The following is a 19,692-nucleotide window of genomic DNA, read 5'->3' as shown; positions in this document are numbered from 1 at the left end:
TTCATGCTCTTGTTTAGAATTTCTTGTGCTGCCTGCTGCGGCTTCTGTTGGAGCGGGCACTGGCCTCTCACAGTGAATTGAAATGGCTAAGATTAATATTAATCCCTTTAATACTGCAGCTCATGATATAGTCATTAGGTGACTTGGAACTAATCCTGCCCACCTAACTAGTGTGATTTATTAAATACACATGGAGGATTTAGTGTGAATACAGCGTGGTGGAATAGGCATCAAATAAATACCGCTGTGTATCTGTGTTAATGCTGGCAGATTGGGACACAATTGCAGGACAGCCTAGGAAGAAACAGGAGTGCAAGGGATACTTATCACACGGTTCAGTGGAGTTTACCTTTTTTTGATTAGTAGTAATGATTTTTCTGGCTGGACACAGCATGTGCCAAGAGGTAACCTCAGCCGAAATGAGGCTTAAAAAATAGAATTAATAGAATGGAGGAAGCACGAATACATTTATATGCTGCACTCAGCACCAGAAATTGCTCACTTTCCTTCCTGTCCTCTGAGGAGACAGCAGATTGTCTTCATTGTCTGCCTGATCCTCTCAATGCAGGGCTCCAGTTAACATTCCCTCTGCAAATATTCGAGGTATAGAATAGGAAGACAGTTAATTAGTACTAAGCTAATGAGCATTAACCTGCTATTTCAAAATAACAGAGGCTTCTCTTGCAACAGTTTGGAAAAATAGCTGTTTTTTTTCCTTATGGGCATGATAGAGGTCTCAGTGGAATTGTTTTTGATGGGCTATTTACTGGTTTTGATTAAGAAAGGATTGTTTAAAGCAACTGAGCAGAAAACAGTGGTCTGGGTAAGTAGTGTCTGTGTATATAGCTCTGAAGGGATGACTTCCTGACCTCAGCCCTGGTGACATACCCAGTTTGACATGGTAGGGAGGAGAGATCAAAGCTAAAGTTGATCCATTTCTAGATGCTGGAGGTAGAAGATTGTGAGAGTTTAGGAAATTATTTAAGTTCAGTCCAAACAGTGACTATTAAAGCTGACAGGCTACAAAACACTGCACTGTGAGCAGCACAAGTTTCTTTGCATATCGTCTAAGAAACCTTTGTGTGAGCTGAATTAGCCATGTAAGAGCTGGCAAGGAAAGATTAAAATCTGTATGCAAAGATTTTAAGCTCTTTATGCCTATCATTTGCTCTTTGCACTTCAAATCTTTTTAGTTAAAGCCACAAAATAGGGAGCTTTTCTTGAGATTGCTTCTTTTGAGATGCTTTTACTAGCTCACTCATGGAGAAAGGATTAAAACACAGATTCAGTATGACTGAACCAGTAGCTCTGAACAGCTTGGGAAGTAAACTTGGTTGTGGCCAGATTATCCTTTCCAGAATGTGGTGCTGAAGGGCAGATTTTTTTTAAACCAGAGCTGCAGGCAGGAGAGGTAGAGACAAGTGTGAGAGGCAGAGCTTGCTGAGCTGTACCTGACACAAATTCAGAAATTATTTATTAGTATATTTTATTTTTCATTTAAATTTTCAGAAAAAGAAACAAAGTTTTATGTTTGAAGGCTACTTGAACCGGAGAGAAATTATCTCTGTGGAAGGAGGACTTGCAGTTTGTCCTACCAACTTCCTCAATATTAGTAAGAACAGAATGTTGCATTTCAAGTTGAAATGCTTACCTAGGCAGAGATTTGGACGATCCTATTTAGGATCACACTAGTGTTGGAGAGATGAGTTGTTCTGTGCAAGAGGATAGATACTATTGACCAAGTGTGAGCCAGCCTGTTGTTCCAAGTACAAGTCTGATACATTGCTCATGTTAATTGTAATTTTTTTAAGATTGCTTCTTCCTCCTCCTGAGCTTTATTAACCAAACCTTTTTAAACCAGCTGTGCTGCTTCCACAACTCTTACATACTCTTACCTTTTTTTTTTTTTTAAAGTCTATACTTGTCATTTCTGCTCTATTTGGAAGACTTCTGCTTTTGAATTGAATTTTCATTGAGATGTAACCAGACCAGACTGAGATCTGTGTTGCTCAGTTGTTAGCCTTTAAAAGGGGACATAGGGCACCTCATAGTTTTTTTCTTACCTTTTGGAACTTGGGATCCGAGTATGAGGTTGTCTGATGCTTTAAGTGTGATTCGTTTTGTTTTGAACCATGTAATAGAAAGGCAGAAATGTTTAATTCTGATAGTAGCAAATAATTTTTTAGTGAGATGAGTTTAAATGTCTGGCTTGTTTCAAAGAGGGGACAGGACTCTGCTTGCCTGTTCAGTTGTCTTTATCAGTCAATGTGGGAATACAGCTGTGACTTCTCATAAGGGATGCAAGGTCATGCACTAACTCTTCAGAGACCATATACAATTTCTGATGGAATAAATCTGGTTGTAGCTAAGGAAATTCAAAGTATGCTAAATATGAATCTGGCTGAAATGTGTGTTTTGATCTTTTACATTTGGGGGTTTTAGTTATAGGTTGTCATTGGTTCTGAAATAACATTGTCTGATACAAAATGATAAAATTGTCAAAATAATTGTTGTCCTGTTAATGATTTATCAAATAAATGTTATTTTATCTAGATTTTGGATTTTACTGAGTTATAGTAAGATTGATTTTTTTTTTTTTTCCTCTCTGCCTATGAGGTACCCTCATCTCAAGACACCTCCCTAGCACTGCTACAGTTCTTCAGTGGCTGTAAAAGGACAGAGAAGATTTGTTTTAAAGATGGTGAAATTCCAGGCTGTCAGAGGATGTGTGGATCCTCCCATGTGTTCTGCGTTGCTGAGTTGATTTGTTACTCCGAAAACATACTAGAAAGCTAAGAAATTACTAAGACTTACTAGAAATTAAAATTTCAATGTAGAGCAGAACAAGATATAGTTCTTGCTTCTAAAAAGCCTAATGGGGAGGCAGGGAGGTTTTTCTGTTAGTTTACGTCCTGGCTGTTCATACACTAGCCAGATTATTTCTGAGCTAGTTGCTTAACTCAGAGATTTCCAATTTGAATAGGCTGCAGTTGTTATTTCTGTTTGTCTGTGAAAAGTAGTTTACTTTATCCTCACTACTTACTATTGAAATAGTTCACATTTGTATATAGTGATGTTTGTTCAGTGGCTGCAAGAATTATTTAGAATGCAGCAAGGAAGAAGAGTTGGGGTTGTTTTGTGTGTGAAAAGGAGCATTGACTATGCAAGGAGTAACAGCATGGCTTAGTGACTGTTAGTACAGTTACAGCAGGTGTAACTCAGCTGAATCCTGTTAGAATGCAGTCATACATTAATTTGTATAGTAACAAGTAAAATGTAAAGGGTCTGATATTTTGTAAGTGTTCCTCACCAATGACTTTCTAAAGCAAATAAATGCCTCTAAATTCAGTTAATAAATGATGTGTAGTTGTTTTGAATAGAAGTATTTAGAATTAAAAAGAAATCTAAAAATACAAATTTTTGTTTTCTTTTAATAGTCAGATGGGACATTTTTTTACAAAGTCATGGTGAGAGCAAGTGATGAATACCTTGCTTTGAGAGTCTTCTAACCTTTTAAGTTAGTTTATGCCGTGAAATGGATAGTGAGTGATTTACTGTAATCTACAGTAAATTTGCTGCATTTGCTAGTTCCTGTCAAGGAGCGATGGCTACAAAACAGTCCTTATATATTTGAACAGAACTTTGCAGGCATTTAGAAAATAAAGGCACTAAACCAGATAAAGACAAGTATAGTTCATCCAAGTCTTCCCTACTTTCCACCTTTTTAAATATGAATGCATTATAGAAAGTGGCAGAGCAAAGTTTTCTGTCCCTACAGAGTGTTGAGTATCTTGGAGTAATCATGTCTCCTTCCCTTTCTAGATACTTTGTCTGCCAGTTTTCTGTGTAGTTTGGTGAAAAAATGTTTTGAGGAGAAGGAAGTGTTTTTCTATATTTAATCTATTGCTATTTATTAATTATCTAGGCATAATAGGTATAAGTGCTAGCTCTGTGCCTTTTTGTATTGATAACCCCTCTTGAGATCTCTAAACTCAGTGAAGATACTTTTTTTCCCCTTTTTCATTTCATTTTTTAATTTAATTTTTTTTTTCATTTACTGCCATTCTGTTATAAAGCAGTCATTGATGAGTGGGACCTAATAGTGGTCTTCTTCTACCTAAAGGAGGATAACAAAAAAGGCAGAGCCACTTACATGGGCCAGAGATCCATTGCCATGAAATGGATTATTCCAGTTGTACTTGGGAGGAAAATGTTGAGAGAGAGTTCAATACTGGGACATGGGAAGAGAGAGTGGAATCTTCATCCATGGAGATTTTTACAGTTTGACTGAACAAGGCCTTGAGGCAACCCAAGCTCCAGAGCAGTCATTGAATGCTGGTTGAAGTAGGTGACCTCCAGAGACTCTTCCAATCCAAACCTCTCTGTGGTTCTGTGCTGGTTGTTTTAGTAATTCTTAATCTCCACTTTGTCTGATCAGACAAGTGCTGCCTGTTTGTTTAAAACATAATCAGATGATCTTTAAAGTGCACATACTTTTCCCTGTTCACTCTGTACAGTTCCTCTTTTTGTGCACTTGGATGGCACAGATGTCTTAAGTGTCAACTCAGGTGATTTCCATGCTGAAACATCTAGTCTTAAACAGCAGAATTATCTCTGCCAGATTATGGGCTTGGCTCTCCAGTATGTTCCAAAATATGTGGGAGCAGGATAGGGAAGGACTATTTCCTTCCATTTCCCCCAGTGCCTCTTCTCTGCTTGAAATGTGAAGTGAGTGAAGGATTCTGCTGGTCCCTTGAGTATGTCATTATCCATTTGAAGGAACCTAGCAGGTGAAGCTGATATATAAGGAGCATTTCATTTTCTCCTACTCTCTCAAATGCACACAGTTGTGGATGTTTGTACTCAACAGAACCAGTGTGAAATTTAGTCACAGCCACAGCATGTGTTCTGATTTTCCAGAGAAACTTTCTCCCAGCTGTGGGTTAACCCTTTTTCCACTCTTCTTTCTGCTTCTCCAACTTTTGGGAAATTTCAGTGAGCAGTTTCTGTGATCAAGGAAGCCTTGAGAGCTGGAAAAAGAATTAGTTCTCAGTGCTTCTGTTGGAGAAAGGAATAAGATTAAAACTGGGTGTTCATTGAATGTGTGTAGGAGATTTGATTTGGGTTTTTTTTTAGTTTCTTTAAAACAATTGAAACAACTGTATTATTGCACCCCTCAGTTTTTGTCCTATGCTATGACAAAACTAAATTGAAGTTACATTGCTGCCATCAGTCTTAAGGTGCTGCTTAAGCACTAGAGTGCTGCCATGCTGTTGTAAAGGTTCTGACCCCAGTAAACTGCATTCATTTTAGGAGTTTTGCTATTCTAACTCATAGGCTTAAATTGGATTTTTAAAGTAAGTGGTACAGATGCTGACCAGGACTAGAGGGAGTGCCTTTTTTTTTTCTTCTTCTTTTTTTTTTTTTTTTCTTTTTTTTTTTTTTCAAGCAGACATGCTAAGAGTGAGAGCATTTCCTCTTTGTGGAAGGAATCTGCTTGCAGGTATATTGTTACCACTTCCTGAAGCCTATTATAGTGAGGAAGAAATGTGTTTGACATTCTTTCTATACACTAGAAAAGCATATTTGGATTTATATTTTGAGTTATCTATGTGTGTCCTTCTGTAAAAGAAGGGAAACTTTCTTTCAGCAGGAATATATATATGTATTTCTAGAGTTTAAATCTAGAAATTTAAAAATGTTACTGTGGTAAACAACCCCAGTAAACTTAAATTTACAGTAAATTTTAGAATGTTACTGTGGTAAACAACCATAGTCTGTAATGTCTAGTAATGAAGTGATTCCCAAATCATACATCAGTGCTGAGTCATATTTGACACCACTGTTTGAAGGAGCGTTGTCCCAGGTGTGGAGACGCTGCCTGCTCAGCAGTGCCTGTCAGGAGGCAGACAGGGGAGCACGAAGAGGACACGGTGTTTGTAGCACGCTGCATTCAGCTGCTCTTTCTCCTTGGCCAGAATAAGTTATGTTGTGCCTTCCTTTGCCCGCTGCTGCTCTCTTCACTCATTTCTCTATTTGGATTCTTTTTGTACTGAGATTCAGTCGTTCACAGAGCAGCAAAATGACATCTCCAGACTGCCTGCTGCCAGATCAGAGCAGTTTAAATTGGAAACTTAAAAGCTGAAGCAGGTGCTGGAACTATTCTCCCTTTAGTCTGGTTCATTGAGTGCCAGCCTTCAGCTGAGGAATGGGAAAGGGAGGAGAATTGATTTTGTGATTAAAATCTCTGCCTGATTAATATTTGCATTTCTTCAAATTGTATGTGAAAATGCCATAAATTAAATCTGAGTTTAGTGGAGCTTCAGGTGGTTGCAATGATACTTGTTTTAGATCTGAAGTTATGACTGTGGGCTAAGGTGCTGTTTTTTTGGTTTTTTGTTAACATTAATATCTGCAGCAGATGTGATGGTTTTTTAAGAGACCACAGGAAGAACATGCTCTATTTCTGCTAGTTTTCCTAAAGTTTCCAAATTTGGTAAACTATGGAGGTTTTGGTTTGGTGGTTTTGGTGGTTTTCTGTTTGTGTTTTGGTTTGGTTTCCTTTTTCCAGTTCAGCTACAGGCCTGAGTTTGCAGCTTCTACTTGAAAAACTGATTTAGAAAATCAAGAATGTTTTCTAGGCATAGTTCTGGAGTGAGCTTCTGCTTGGTATTTATTGATTGCTGCTGCTAACCAATAGAAGATCTGGGGAGGGAAACTCTCTTCACTCAGTGGATATTAGGGAGCCTACATGTACAATTACAGAGGGGACTTTTTGTTCCTGGTAAGCACAAGTCAGAATTTAAATAGTTTAAGTAGGAAGAGACCTCTGGAATTCATCTGCTCTGATACCCTGCTGAATGCAGGACCAACTTGTGAGATTGTGTGCAGGGTTAAAACCTGCTGAATTCTCACTGTTTGAAGGGATAGAGCTTCTACACCTTCTCTGAGCAAACCGTTGTGGTGTTTGACCACCCTTCTTTAGAAAAAATCTTTCCAATACCTAATTGGTGTTCCCCATGTAGCTTCTGTCACTGCAGCTCATATTATTCTGCACTCTTGCATTAGTTTATTCCTATTAGAAGAGATTTTTTTTCTTAATACTATAAGGTTGTCTTTCCGTTCTCATGTGATTTGGCATGTTTGGACTAGCTTAGAGACTTTTTCATATGCTATTTGGGAGAAAAGGGACAAGGAATGCTTCTGCTGCTGGCATTTTAAAGAACTTGTGTTGATTCACATATGGCCCTGCAGGTCTGGGGTTTCCTGACTTGTAGTGTGTAAAAACAGTAACAGTTGTGGTACAACAGTATAACACTGACTCATTATTATCAGTTGAGTTTGGATGTTTGATTCCAAAACTTGATTTAGGAATTGCCATAGTCTTTTGAGTAAAGGGCATTGACTTCTCTGGTTATTGCTGAGCATTGACAGGTGGGAGTGCAGGAGGGGAAAGCCCGGTGTTCCCACAAGAAATGAGTTTGGTAATGCTGACTGAGCATGAGAGATTAGAGTATTGTAAAAGGTTTCTCTTTAAACAGTGCTTATTAATTAGCCTTAGGTTTTTGGAAACCTAATTGAGGCATTTTGCAATCAAATAATTTTTGTAGAAGCCGAAAAGTCTGATGTCTCAATGGTCTGGAGCAGAGCTTATGTGTAGGTGTTTTCAGGGTAAATACTATCTTGTGCATCATTTCCACATGTTATTGGAGAGCCATGAAAATGTTAAAGTGAACCATTATCTGGATGGTTTTACCCACCCTTAAGAGGAATAACTTTTCCCTCTGCTTATGACTGATCCAGTCCTGCTGCTTTCTTTCTTTTTTGTTTCTTTTTTGTTTCTTTTTTTTATCTTTTTTTTTTTGTTAAAAACATTCTTTTTAATTCAGTGTGATAAAACATCCGTTATTTGTAAGTTGATTGAGCATAAAGTATTTCATTATAAAATGGTCATCCATCACTGGAAGCTGGGGGCTGCAAAAAACATTAACTGTGCACTTTTGGCTGGAATGCAGCTTCTCCAGAATAATGCAGCTTCTGTGTAAAGTATGCAGCATAAAAAAATCGACTGTTCAGGAAAACAGGTGCTCGCCTTGCTCTCCCAGGGCTTTGGGATTTCATCCCAAGTGTTTGGAAGGGCCCTTAAACTCCTACTGTTACCTAGAGTCACTTTTTGGTTTTGAGCAGTGCTCTCAAAGCTGAAAATGCTGGTGTGTGTCAAGTGATTTCATTCTGACAAGGCCGTGAGAATTTACTAGCAAGTTTAGCTGCTGCTCTTTTGAAAAAGAGATATATTTTCTTCCCCTCATTCCTTAGCTCTTCTGAAAATTAGGTAGCTTTTTTAAAAATCAACTTCTTTGACACCCAAAAGTGAGTGGCTAAACGCTGCAGAGTTTTTTGTCCAGTTTGTCACTGTGAATCTCCTTGATATTTCATAAGCTCAGCTGCTGTTCTTCTGTGTGATAAACCGTAAATATAATTTTGACTTCAACTTGTGTTATACAGTGCATATCATATTTCCCTAACTTAAATAATAAGTCGGAAAATAGCTGTTTTAACTAAGAGTCTTAGTTAACTTTTGATTTTGGGGGGATAGAGTGGGAAGCTTTTATTGGATTGGTGTTGCTGATTTTTTTGACAATATTTCCAGGTAATCCTATGGCACAGCACTTAAGGCCAAATATGTTCCCTTTTTATATGAGGAGTTGAAGCAGAGATGAAGTGACTTGCCCAAGGGCATGAAGGGGAGATGAGTGGGAGAGGCTGGGGAGGCTGATTTGCCTGTCTATGATCAAGGGCCTTGCTGCCCCTTCATGGTCAGTTTATTTGTATATGTGCTTACATCCTGTCAGAGCAAATTCTGTAGGTCTAGGTCTAGGATTGAAAATCAAAAGGAAATTCTTCTGTCTTTGGCTTTTTACTGAGTTTTGGGAATAAGTGCTGTTGGAGTATAATGGTTCCATCCCAGAGGTCATGGCAGCAGAAATGCAAGGGTGAGTGGTTAAAGCAGGGTTGTGTGTGGTGACCCGTTCAGTGTGTGTTGTGTATTCCAGTTGGAGAGCCAGGCTGTGTTGTGCCTAGGGGAAGAACAGAGGGAGTGAGGAGCTGGGGGCTGGCTTGAGCCAGCAGCCCTGTTTGTCTGAAGGGGTTGAAGTTTGCGCTGCGCTGTCGCTTTTACCTCGGTCCTGCTGGGCAGCATGGAGTCAGTGATGGCCTGTAGCAGGATCACTCAGCTGAACTTCTGAGCCACTCAGAAGTGGTTTCTTGTGTCATGGGCATGTGCTAGATCAAAAACATTAGTAGTAGACTAAAGTAGATCAATTTGACACTTTCTTAGAGACTGTAACCTGTAACCTGTATTCTGTTTCTTTACATGGATTTTAGGCCATTTTGATTCTTCATAGACATTTTATTGTTTTAGAGCAGATAAATGATTCCAGAGCATGGAAAAAAATGAATTTAATGGAGTTGGGGATTGATATAACATTGTTTCCATGATGCCTGTCTTAAGATACATCCTACTTGGTGATCATTGAAGTTGAATACCATTCACAGATCTCTTTACATGCAAAAACTAACAAAAAAAAGTCAAAAGTGTGGAAACTCAGGATTTTGTTTCTTTTCATGTATCATCAGGACCTTGTATCAGTGGTTTGCTCAAGCACATTACAGTATGCAGAAATTAATTTCTTTCCCTAGTCCATTTGGAGGAACATAATGCTCACTTGTTGTCATTATTATAGGAATCAAGCTGCTGTTTAATGCAGGTAGCATCAAAATTTTGGCACATGTGTGTATGCAAGGATTACTGATTGCTTCAGTTATTGGTGGGGTAGGGGTGAGGGGGGGGAAGGTTGCTTAATGTTTTTATTTTTACTGTTTGTATGTCTTAAGGTAGTGGTTGTGTTGACTGCCAGCACACTGGGCTCTTCTTCCTTTTGCTTCTGTTCCACTCCTCTAGGTTGAAAACTGATATCCCTGTGATGTTTTGCATTCTGCTTTCCTCAAGTCTCCCATTTTGTTCTGTGGTCACCTGGTATGTGGGCTCTTGAGCTCTGGGCCATCATATTTTGCCAGTAGCACCTGGGCGTTTTTGGTTAATATGGCAAAGCACAATGTCTCCTAGATTAGTTCAGGTCGAATAGAAGAATTTGTGTAAATCATAACAGCAAGGTACATTGAATCTTTGAGAGAGATTTTTGTCATTAAAAGATTCTTTCCTCTTAGGTCATCAGGCTTTTCTTCATTTCATTCTTTGGATTTTGTCTGTCTCACTGATGCATTTTTGATTCTCTGGCAACACAAGAAATGTCTTGGCTTGTTTGGGATTTGTTGTTCTTCAATTTCCTTTTAATTTTTCCCCTTGACACTCATTGGCCTCCCTTGAGGAAAGGGTAAACAGAATGGAGTAACATCCAGACAGCTAATTGATGATAAAACTGTAATCTTTTTCTCCAGCCTCCTAGAAATAGTGAAGGTTTCCTTTTCACAACACGGTGAATTTGCAATGAGAGCTCTATTCATAGCGTGGTAGACACACAAAGCTGTGAAGAATTACTGTGCTTTAAAATACCAGGGAAGGAGTTTTAATTTCTCCTGGGCTTTTAAATTGCCTACTTAGCTTGGGCCTGGTACTGTGCAAGATGTGTAAAATATCAGAGTGAAGCAAGTCCAGTGACTGAATTGGGTTCTGTAGAGTGTCACAATCTAATTGCTCTTTCTTCAACATGTACCAATTTCTTTTAGAGAGGAGAAAGAGTGCTTAAACTTGACATACATCAAACTTGTACTGTCAGTAAGATGAGCAGCTAAGTCCATCCTTTGGACTTGGCAGTGTGCAATTCCCCACAGGTTTCATTTAGCCTGGTCTGTCTTGTTAGACTGGCCACGCTCTCTTTCCCGTATTAGGAGGGAACCTTGGGAAACCTGGCTCTAATTCACAATGCAGCAAGATCAATAACTATCAGCATTTGGTCAAGGGCAGATGAATTTGTCATGGGATGGCTGCTTTTTGATTTGGTTTATTTTGGTTTAGTAATTTCATTTAGAGTTGAGTGTCATTGGCTTGGAGGAATGCCTGTGGGTTCTGAACTTCAGACCTGGTGCAGGTCTGTCACAAAAACTGGCTGTTGTCATAGGCATGGTGATTTTCTGCAAGAATCTTTTGAAACAGCTTCATCTGGTTCTGAACAGACAAAAAGTGAAGCTTGCCTCCATTTTATTTGCCTTTTTTTAATGGGATAGTTTTGTTTTGTTGGAGTTTTTAAGTGGATGTTAAGTTTCAGTTACCTGTGAAACTTTTAAGCAGTTTAGCTTACTGAGCTTCAGGCTAAGTAACTTCCACCCATGGGAGAAAAATGCTTCAAGAATGGGTAAAATCTCAAGTCAGTTTTTGTAGAGTCATTGGAGAGTTCAGTTTTCTGGAGTAGAATTAATGCCATTCCAATTATCATTAACAGTTTAGAGCTTTTGTCTGTTTGTAAAAGCCACAAAACCAGTGGTATATTCCAAAACCTATCAGAGACTTCGATCAGCTGTATTACCCTATCTCCTTTCCCTCAGAGCAATCAGCCTTCCTGTAAGGGAGATAAAAAAGTATTCAAGCAGTTCTGAATTTGCTTATTTCTAGCATATGTAAATAATCTTACTGTGAAACGTGCTGGCAAAATCAAGTGGTGCTCTAATGTTTGTCCTCTACTGTGAAGTAGGAGAAAGGTTTTCATGAAAACAAGGATGGATTAACATTGAAATTACCCTTATTACTCTTCACACGGGCAAAAGATTCACTCATGAGAGAGCAGTTTGGAGATGGGAGGATTTTGCTATATAGTTACTTGATATTTTGCCTTTCATCAGAATTAGTCATGTCTTAGAGTTGTTCAGGTCATGGGATGGGAGGAAATAGTCTAGGATTTGAAGCAAGGTCTGCTCCTGATGACCTTCAACCTTACTGTGCTAAATTACCCCTCAGCTCACTTTTAAGAGCTGTTCTTATTTTGAAGCAGTCTTTTGATTGCAACCTCTGACCAGTATGTGTCAACCATAGCTCAGAAAAAAGTTTGTCAAGATGTTTGTCTCTGCTATCTCCTCAGTGCTAAGGAATAAAAACAGAATTAAACAACTTCAGCCTTTGAAATAACGTCATATCCAGACACTCAGCAGTCTTCATGACTGGTGTTAGAAATTCAAGGTGGAGCAAGTACTCATGTCTGTACTTTTAAGTCCATCCAAATAGAAACCGTGGGACTTTGCCTCCTGTGTAGTTCCATACTTCTAATGATGGCATTTGCTTTCCTTGTGATTGAAATGAGTAGCTTCTGCTTGTAATACCACTCTAGAACAGAATACTACAGCTGGGTGAAAAGCACTTTGGGAACAGTGGAGACACAGCTGGAGTTTACAGTGAAGTTTTGGCTGAAGATACTTTAGCAAGTTCCTGCTTATGAAAAAATGCCCAGGAAATTTTAATGATCAGTCAGAGCAGCTGAATTTGAAGCACAGCATCAGTTGAAACTCCTTATAACTAATGGCACACACTGGTGGCATTGTCAGTGCTTCTGCTTCACTGGTAGGGAAATATAATAAGTAATTCCATCAAAGACAGTATTTTAGTTGAGTTTATGTTGCCCTAACTAAAAGATGTGAAGAGTCAAATGCTCAGTATGCATTATGTCATGCTTCCCCAAAATAAAAATCTCAGTTCTGAGGGGTGCTTGAGATCTTGGCACTGTGGAACAATCATTTGTTAAAGTCATGTTTAATGAAAGGGAGATAAACACACGAAGCTGGAGTGTGACAAATGAAAGCATTTGTGCCATTGTAATGAAATTAGGCAAACAGAACAGGCTTGACATCTCTGGGTTCCCCTTGTCAAACTGCATTTGTAATTCCAGCTTTGCATTCATGTGTGGCTGTGAATGGCACTGTTTCTCTCTTGGTTTGGTGGGTTGGGGCCCCTGAATGACCACTTTAATTCACAGGGCATTAGCTTTGAAGAGTATATTTTACAGACATCCTTAGAAAAGGATTGTAGTTAATTCATACTTCTCTTTCATTGGCTGGAATATCCTTGATTTTCAGACTGTGTTTATGTTTATTGTTTGCAAAGCTTTTGTTACCATTTATTATAATGAAGTATTGATTTCAGAGATGCACAAAGCTTGCTTCCACACATCCCTAGGGTATGTATACTGTGTTGCACAATCCCCACAGTATTTATGTGTTTAGAAACTAGGATGTAAGCTTCTGGCTCCTTAGCTGGCAGAATCTTGTTTTCTTTATCTATTAAGAGCTTAGAATAGGATAAGACAATGATACTGTGGGGAACCTGGAGAGAATATTTGGTGTCTTTTGATGACCTCTTGTTTATGAAGTTTAGTGGACATTGGCATTATTTTCAGGAAGGAAAACTAAAGCTTTCTCTCATAACACTAGCTGCACTATACAGACTGTATAGGTGGCAATCTGTTCTCCTTTCAGATCAGAAAATATGTACAAATGTGCTACCAACTGCACTATGTTGCAAGGGCTGGTCTAGGTATTGCAAGAAAAACAAAATGAGAGCAACTAAGACCCCCTTGTGGGGGAGAGGTGGCAGAGGATTCTTTTCACTTGAAACACTGCCTGTACCAGGGCTGTGTGGAGCAGAACATAAACTCAGGAACAAATGAGTGTGGTTCATTTATAATGTAGCTTTTTTGCACTTGTCATCCAACATTAATTGGCTGTTATTGTTTGGGGTTAAATGTCAGAGTTGGAGTAAATTTGCTAGCTGGAAGTCAGGATGTCTTTTAGCTCAGGTGCAGAGTGGCATGTGTTCCAGTCAGTCTGGAGAATTTGTTTTTGGAGTGGTAAAAAACGTGCTCCTCTGTTTATCAGCTGTAGAGCTGCTGTGGTTGCAGTTTTGCCAGGGCACCTAGAACCAGTATGTATATACTGTTCTGTGCCTGTTACCTAGGGACTCTATGTAAAGCAAATTCAAGCTCTGAAGATTTTTAGAGGAAAAAGTTACTATAATTCTGTTTGCTAGATTTGTTAACTTTTAAATTAAACAGCTGATAATCACAGGACTAACTCAAAATAACTTCTCATTTCCCTGCAATCCTGCATTTTGACCTAGCTGAAATTAAGCCAGTACTTATTTCAGCAGTTAAAATGTTTATGAAAATCCAGAAAGTGTGACCACTCCATGCTTTATGATTGTTTTAAAAGGCAAGTACCTTTTTGTCCTTTTTTCTTGGGACATATTCAATCTGACTTGCTGGTCCAGATTGCAGGGGCTTCTCATCCTTTGAGTGAAAAGACAAAATGTTTTTGGTGTTTGTTGAGTGAACTGAGAATAAAGTACATGTCATGTAGGCCAGAATGGCAGTGTTTGCAGAAAGTGGTTTTGAGGATGACCCAGGAAGCACTTGCTGATACTTCAGTTTTCTGTGGCGTGAACTGATTGAGCCCCAAGGCAAGAGTCCGGAAAGCTGGAATTCTGCTCTGTTACACTGTTATCTTTGTCTTTCTCTCACCTTAAGAAAAGAGAATGTCTGTTCATTGTGCAGCTCAGTTTGCAAGCAGGGAACACAGTGCTGCATGCTCAAAGCATTGCTGTTGTCTGGGCTCGCCTCGCTGCAGAGTGCGTGGGATAGAGCTCAGACAGCCTTTCTGAAGGCTGGGCGTCAAAGGCCAACAGCTGCTGCATAAGAGGAGTCCAGGTCATGTGGTTTGGGTTGCAGTTGCCTGTCCTCGGGACAAATGATGTTGAAATAACTTGTCATAAACAATTTTTTCTTGTTCATTTACTCTGATTCGGAACGCATAGCCGATCCTGATAAGAGTCATTCAGGAGTGAAGAGTTGAACTGCCAGAGAAAGCAGCTTATGTGAGCGTTTTAGATCAGGAATGTGCCAACAGTTTGCTAACAATAAGAAAACTCGTCCGAGAGGGACCTGCTCCTGCACTTCAGGAGAAAATGGACGCCAGAGGTCTGATGCAGTTTGTTTGCTGAAGTGCCAGAATGGCTGGATGGGATTGCTGAAATGGGAGTTGGGTGCTTAAACATGAATTAGTTGATTAAATATCATTATAGACATGTGTGTCTAAGTGCAAATAATCCATGGGAAGAATGAAGGAAAGCACTGTGGTCTCAAAGGAATTGTGTCCTCATTAAAATTGCCAGCCTGAAGAGTTGGCTTTTTGATACATTACTTAAGATACTCTTTCCTGTCTTCTCCATTTCCATGCGCTGCTTTAAGCTAGCTGAGCATTACCGAGTGTTGTGCTGATGCTGGTCTCCACTTGCTTCTCTGAAATTTTGTTGAAAGGACCTGTGTGAAAAGAATGGGAAGTGCTTTCCAGCTGGTTCCCCAAAGCAGACCAGGCTCTTCATTTAAGTCTAAGTAAGGTTTTAATATAATTTTTTCCTGGCTTTGAGTAGATTTCAAAGGAAGCCTGCTTTAAGGAGTCCCTTGTGAAATTTTTTTCTCTTTGTGGATAGTTATTCAGTGTTTCCTCTTGTAATACCCTTGGCTGAAGTCATGCTTGCAGATTTGGTGGGTTTTCAGATGGGTTTTTTGTTTGGTTGTTTTTTCCCCCCAGAGCTGAAACTGCTTACTTAAGTAGAGAACCATCCTGTATTTTCTAGTTAAAACACTGAGAAATGTCTCTTGCTAGAAAATTGGTAGAGAGGAAATCAGCAGCTTGTCGAAGGATTCAGGAATTGCAGTCTTTTTTTCTCCCTGTCTCAAAGAAGCTCATATGACAGATAAGTTCAATATTTGATTATTTTATTAAGGGTATAAATGCCAGTGATCCTGTGACATGATTAGCCATTAGACTTGTATCTTTTATTAGGAATAAAAAGTATGTTTCAGCAAATTGAGCCAAGTGTTGTACTCAAATATTTCTAGTCTCAAAATTATTCAAGTTACTTTTAATACATTCCTCTGTGCCTATGTACTAGCTGTCTTGTGGTTACCTTCACCTGTTTTCAATGCTTTTTCTCCTAAATCCCCCTCAGGGCTCCTCTTATCTTGATTCCTTCTGCTTTATTTGGTTGGGCTTGGTTTTTGTATTGGTTTGGTTTTTTGTTTGTTTTTCTTGGTCAATTTCCCTAGTTCTGGTTATTTTCTTCTGTATTTCTTTTCCATTCCCAAAGCATCTCTTGATCATCTTGGAAAGTTCAGGAAGCTTGTTAGTTGTTTTTTCTCCAGCTCAATAGCTCAGTGCCTTCTTGTACTGTAGCTTTAGAGTGGGTCCTTGCTGGCCAAAACAGCAAGGAGAGGAGTGCCCTTTTCAATTGTTTGGTTGAGAGGCTTATACAGTTATTTTGAGAGCAAGACAGAAGAGTTTTTAAGTTAGGGTATCTTGTGAGGTTTTCCTGTCTTTGCCAAGCAAACATTTAGTGTTGTAGAAATGCAGTTTGTATTCAGGCAAGGAGCTGCAAGAGGTCCAGTGAACCTGGCTGTACATTTGTACTTTGCATGTGATTAGTGTGGAGTTTTATCTGTAGTAGGATGTTACAGGGGCGGCAGAAGGTGGGACAGGGTCTATAGAGTTCAAGGGTTCACACAGTTCCAAGGGTAATAGGGAAATTAAGCTACATCTGCCAATGAGTTAAAGCATAAATTTAGGCAGCAGTGGCCTCTGTGGTGTTTACAGAGTGTTCCTACAATCAGATTTTAGAAGGCTCCAGAAAGCTGTTTTGAAGATTGCAAGAAAATGGACTTTACAAAGCATTGCATTTAAAATATACACATACACCTACGTGTGTGTTTGTGTGTGTGTACATGTAAAAGCAACCCTGACCTTCCTGCCAGCCTTCTGAAACTAACCTAGAGCAGGCTTCTTTCCCTCTGAGATGAAAAATGTGTATTCTTAAAGAGAAAATGAATCCTAATAAATCAAGTCTAATTGTCTTTTAAAAATTATTTTTATTTTACAGAGCTATCTGAAATTGAACCAAATGTCTTTCTTCGGCCTTTTCTGGAAGTAATCCGTTCTGAAGACACTACAGGCCCCATAACTGGATTGGCACTCACCTCTGTGAATAAGTTCCTCTCATATGCACTAATAGGTATGTTATGTGACTTGGTGGGATTTACCAAAATGCCAGCCAAATGCATCTCTGTGAGCTGTGTCTTTGGCCAGGATACATGCTTGCAGTCTTAATATGGAGATTAGGGAAATAAGAAAATTGTCATTAACACTGGGGAAATCAGCATCTGCAGTTTCTTAATATCTTACTGGCTGATCTTTCATGGTCCTACAGCTGTGTCTGGAGACAGAGCCAAAGCCTCTGCTCTGCCCTGACTGCTGTGTGTGCTTAGGGCCTGCTGCAGGACTGTGCTGGTCACCAGCTGCTCTTTAATGCTCTCCAGGCAAAAGGGCTAGGGAGGGAAGAATACCAGCTTAGATTACAATGTTGTAACATGTAGAAACACAGTAGGATTTATTTAGTTTTGTGGACTAATATTTCTGCTCTAGAGTGAGGATGATTTTTTGCCCAGTCCCAGACCTTGTCCAGTGGTGTGCCAGTACTCTTCACTTTCCACAATTGTCATTGCAGAGACTGTATTTTGCTGCTGATCAAACTTTCAAATTTGCACATTTTTCTTTGTAGCTGTGAAAGACTAATAATGTGCATGTGGTCAGTTCCCGTGGCTCAGCTGGCTTGTATCTCACTAGCTGGCTTTCTGTCTGCCATCAATGTGTCACCCTGTTGTTAGTGGTACTCGATTTTTCTCTGTAAGTTCTGCTAGTACTTTGTGATCATACCTCTGTGAATTGCAAAACCTGTTATCCATGTTTGTTTATATATACTCTCACTTAAGGAAAACAATTTTATTAGTCTTCCTTCCCCCTCAGTTCAGATTTCTCAGTTCTTTTTCTCCTTTACATTGTAAAGGAGCACTTTGAATTTTTGGTTGTTTTAAATATTTAGTTCTTTAGAGATGGTCTGAAGGCAGTTAGGGAAAGAAAGGGGCATGCAAATGTCCATGCAAATCACTTTTGCAGGAAAGATACAAAACTAAAATGAGCAAAAATAGAGACTTGCAGGAAAAAAGATTGAGGTGTTGGATGAAAATCTAGTGTATGAAGACTTCAGTTAGTGGGTAGTGTTTGATAGAATTAAGTACAATAATATAACTAGAATGATGCAATAATGACAGAAGTTTTTAGGACAATAAAAAATTTTAAAAAATAAGCCTGTAAAACATGTCCCCCTGAAGAATTAAACAATAATGCAAAATATATGACTTTCAGCATTACAGTTAGGGATGGACTCTTCTTCTGGGCTTTTATGATCTATATCACATGTCCAGGCAATGTCTGCGCAGGCAACTGGCTACAAATCCTTGATTTGAGACAGAAACAGGAAAAAAATGGAGTTTAGAATTTATAGCCTTTCTCTAGCTGCCTGTTGTTTAGAATATTAATTGGGTCACTCCAACAAGAGTGCATCCCTGTAGCTGTTGGTGATTGTGTGTCTTTGTAGTAGGCAGTGGAAGACTCTCTGCCTGGCTTTTTTTCTGGGGCAGAACCTGTAATTCAAGACCTTCGTTGTTGCTTCAGGTGACATTCAGAGCAGCCTTGTCCTTTGTGCTGCTCCAGATACCAGTTAGGCTGGGATTAGTGGTGCTGGCTGAACATCTGGCTAGGTTGTGTTGTTAAATGAAAGCTTTTTGGTATTATAATTTCTTTTTGTAATATGAGACTAAAAGTAGTCTAAAGACTGCTTGCCTAAACATAGGAAATGCTTAAAACTGTTCTTGATGTACAAATCTGTCTCAAACTATACAGAGCAAGAGTGAAGAAAGCTGGCATAACCATGGTAGGCAAATTGCAGTGTGGCAGATAATATAGTGTGTTTTGGGGCTGCATAATGACAGGTGAAGCCAGCACTTTTTAAAAAGTGACATTAGCTATGTCTGTTCTCTGAGTGGCTGGTTTTTGCTGTTCACACTGGGTTGAAAACCAGGGTGCAGTGAAAGGGCCAAATTCCTCTGATAAATATCTTTGTTTAAAATGGCTTTCTCTTCCTATTTTCAAAGTATTTCATTGCTAATCTTTGTGCAGTCTTTATTGGTTTTTTATTCTTTCATGTGTCAGGTGGTTACCTGTCTCCTTTCTAGGCCAGTATTTCTCAGGGCTACATTTTAAAACCAGTTAGAAAAGAATAATTCCTGAGTAGAGTTTAAGACTTCTGATCTCTGGTAGTTTGAATTGCAAATTCACTAATGATATAGTGTGCAATCACAGCTCAGTTAGATAAAATTACTCGATATTCACCATGTGTGTGTTTTAGCAGGAATAGTTAGCATTACAGTGATTATCTTCTGCTCTAAGTACTTCTTCTACAAGAGTTTTAGTTGATAAATTACACAATAACTTTTGAAGTACTAGAAAACTGTGTGGTAATACTAAACTCCTATTGATTTGTATCCCTCAGATTAGTTTTTTCCTTGCTCAGCAGTTTTGCAGTAGCTAGTGAGCTGTCAGCCTGCTGGATGAGCTTAAACCTTAGCTATAGGAAGACTAGTGGCTAAATTTCAGAATTAGGTTTTTCTGTATTTCCCTCAGAAAAAGTATGTGCTCTTTTTATTGTCCACAGCAGCTTTTGACTCCATTTCTAAAGTTAGTTTTCCCTGATGTTCCTGGAAACTACATATCTGTAAGAAAGTAGCTGTTGCTCAGCTTCCA

At 39.0% G+C, this 19,692-nt stretch overlaps 1 protein-coding gene across 2 annotated transcripts in view; it reads left to right on the top strand.

Annotated features, from left to right (window-relative positions):
• GBF1 (golgi brefeldin A resistant guanine nucleotide exchange factor 1) overlaps positions 1-19,692 on the top strand; it is a 98,889-nt gene that overhangs the window by 38,503 nt on the left and 40,694 nt on the right. For both annotated transcript variants that reach the window (XM_059477587.1, XM_059477585.1), the window contains exon 4: positions 16,934-17,065. In XM_059477587.1, the coding sequence (XP_059333570.1) occupies positions 16,934-17,065 (132 nt within the window). The remainder of the gene's footprint in view (positions 1-16,933; positions 17,066-19,692) is intronic.

The sequence above is a fragment of the Ammospiza nelsoni genome, chromosome 8 (genome assembly GCF_027579445.1).
Source record: "Ammospiza nelsoni isolate bAmmNel1 chromosome 8, bAmmNel1.pri, whole genome shotgun sequence".
In the NCBI taxonomy this organism is placed as follows: Eukaryota; Metazoa; Chordata; class Aves; order Passeriformes; family Passerellidae; genus Ammospiza; species Ammospiza nelsoni.
This window is presented reverse-complemented; position numbering and strand designations above follow the sequence as displayed.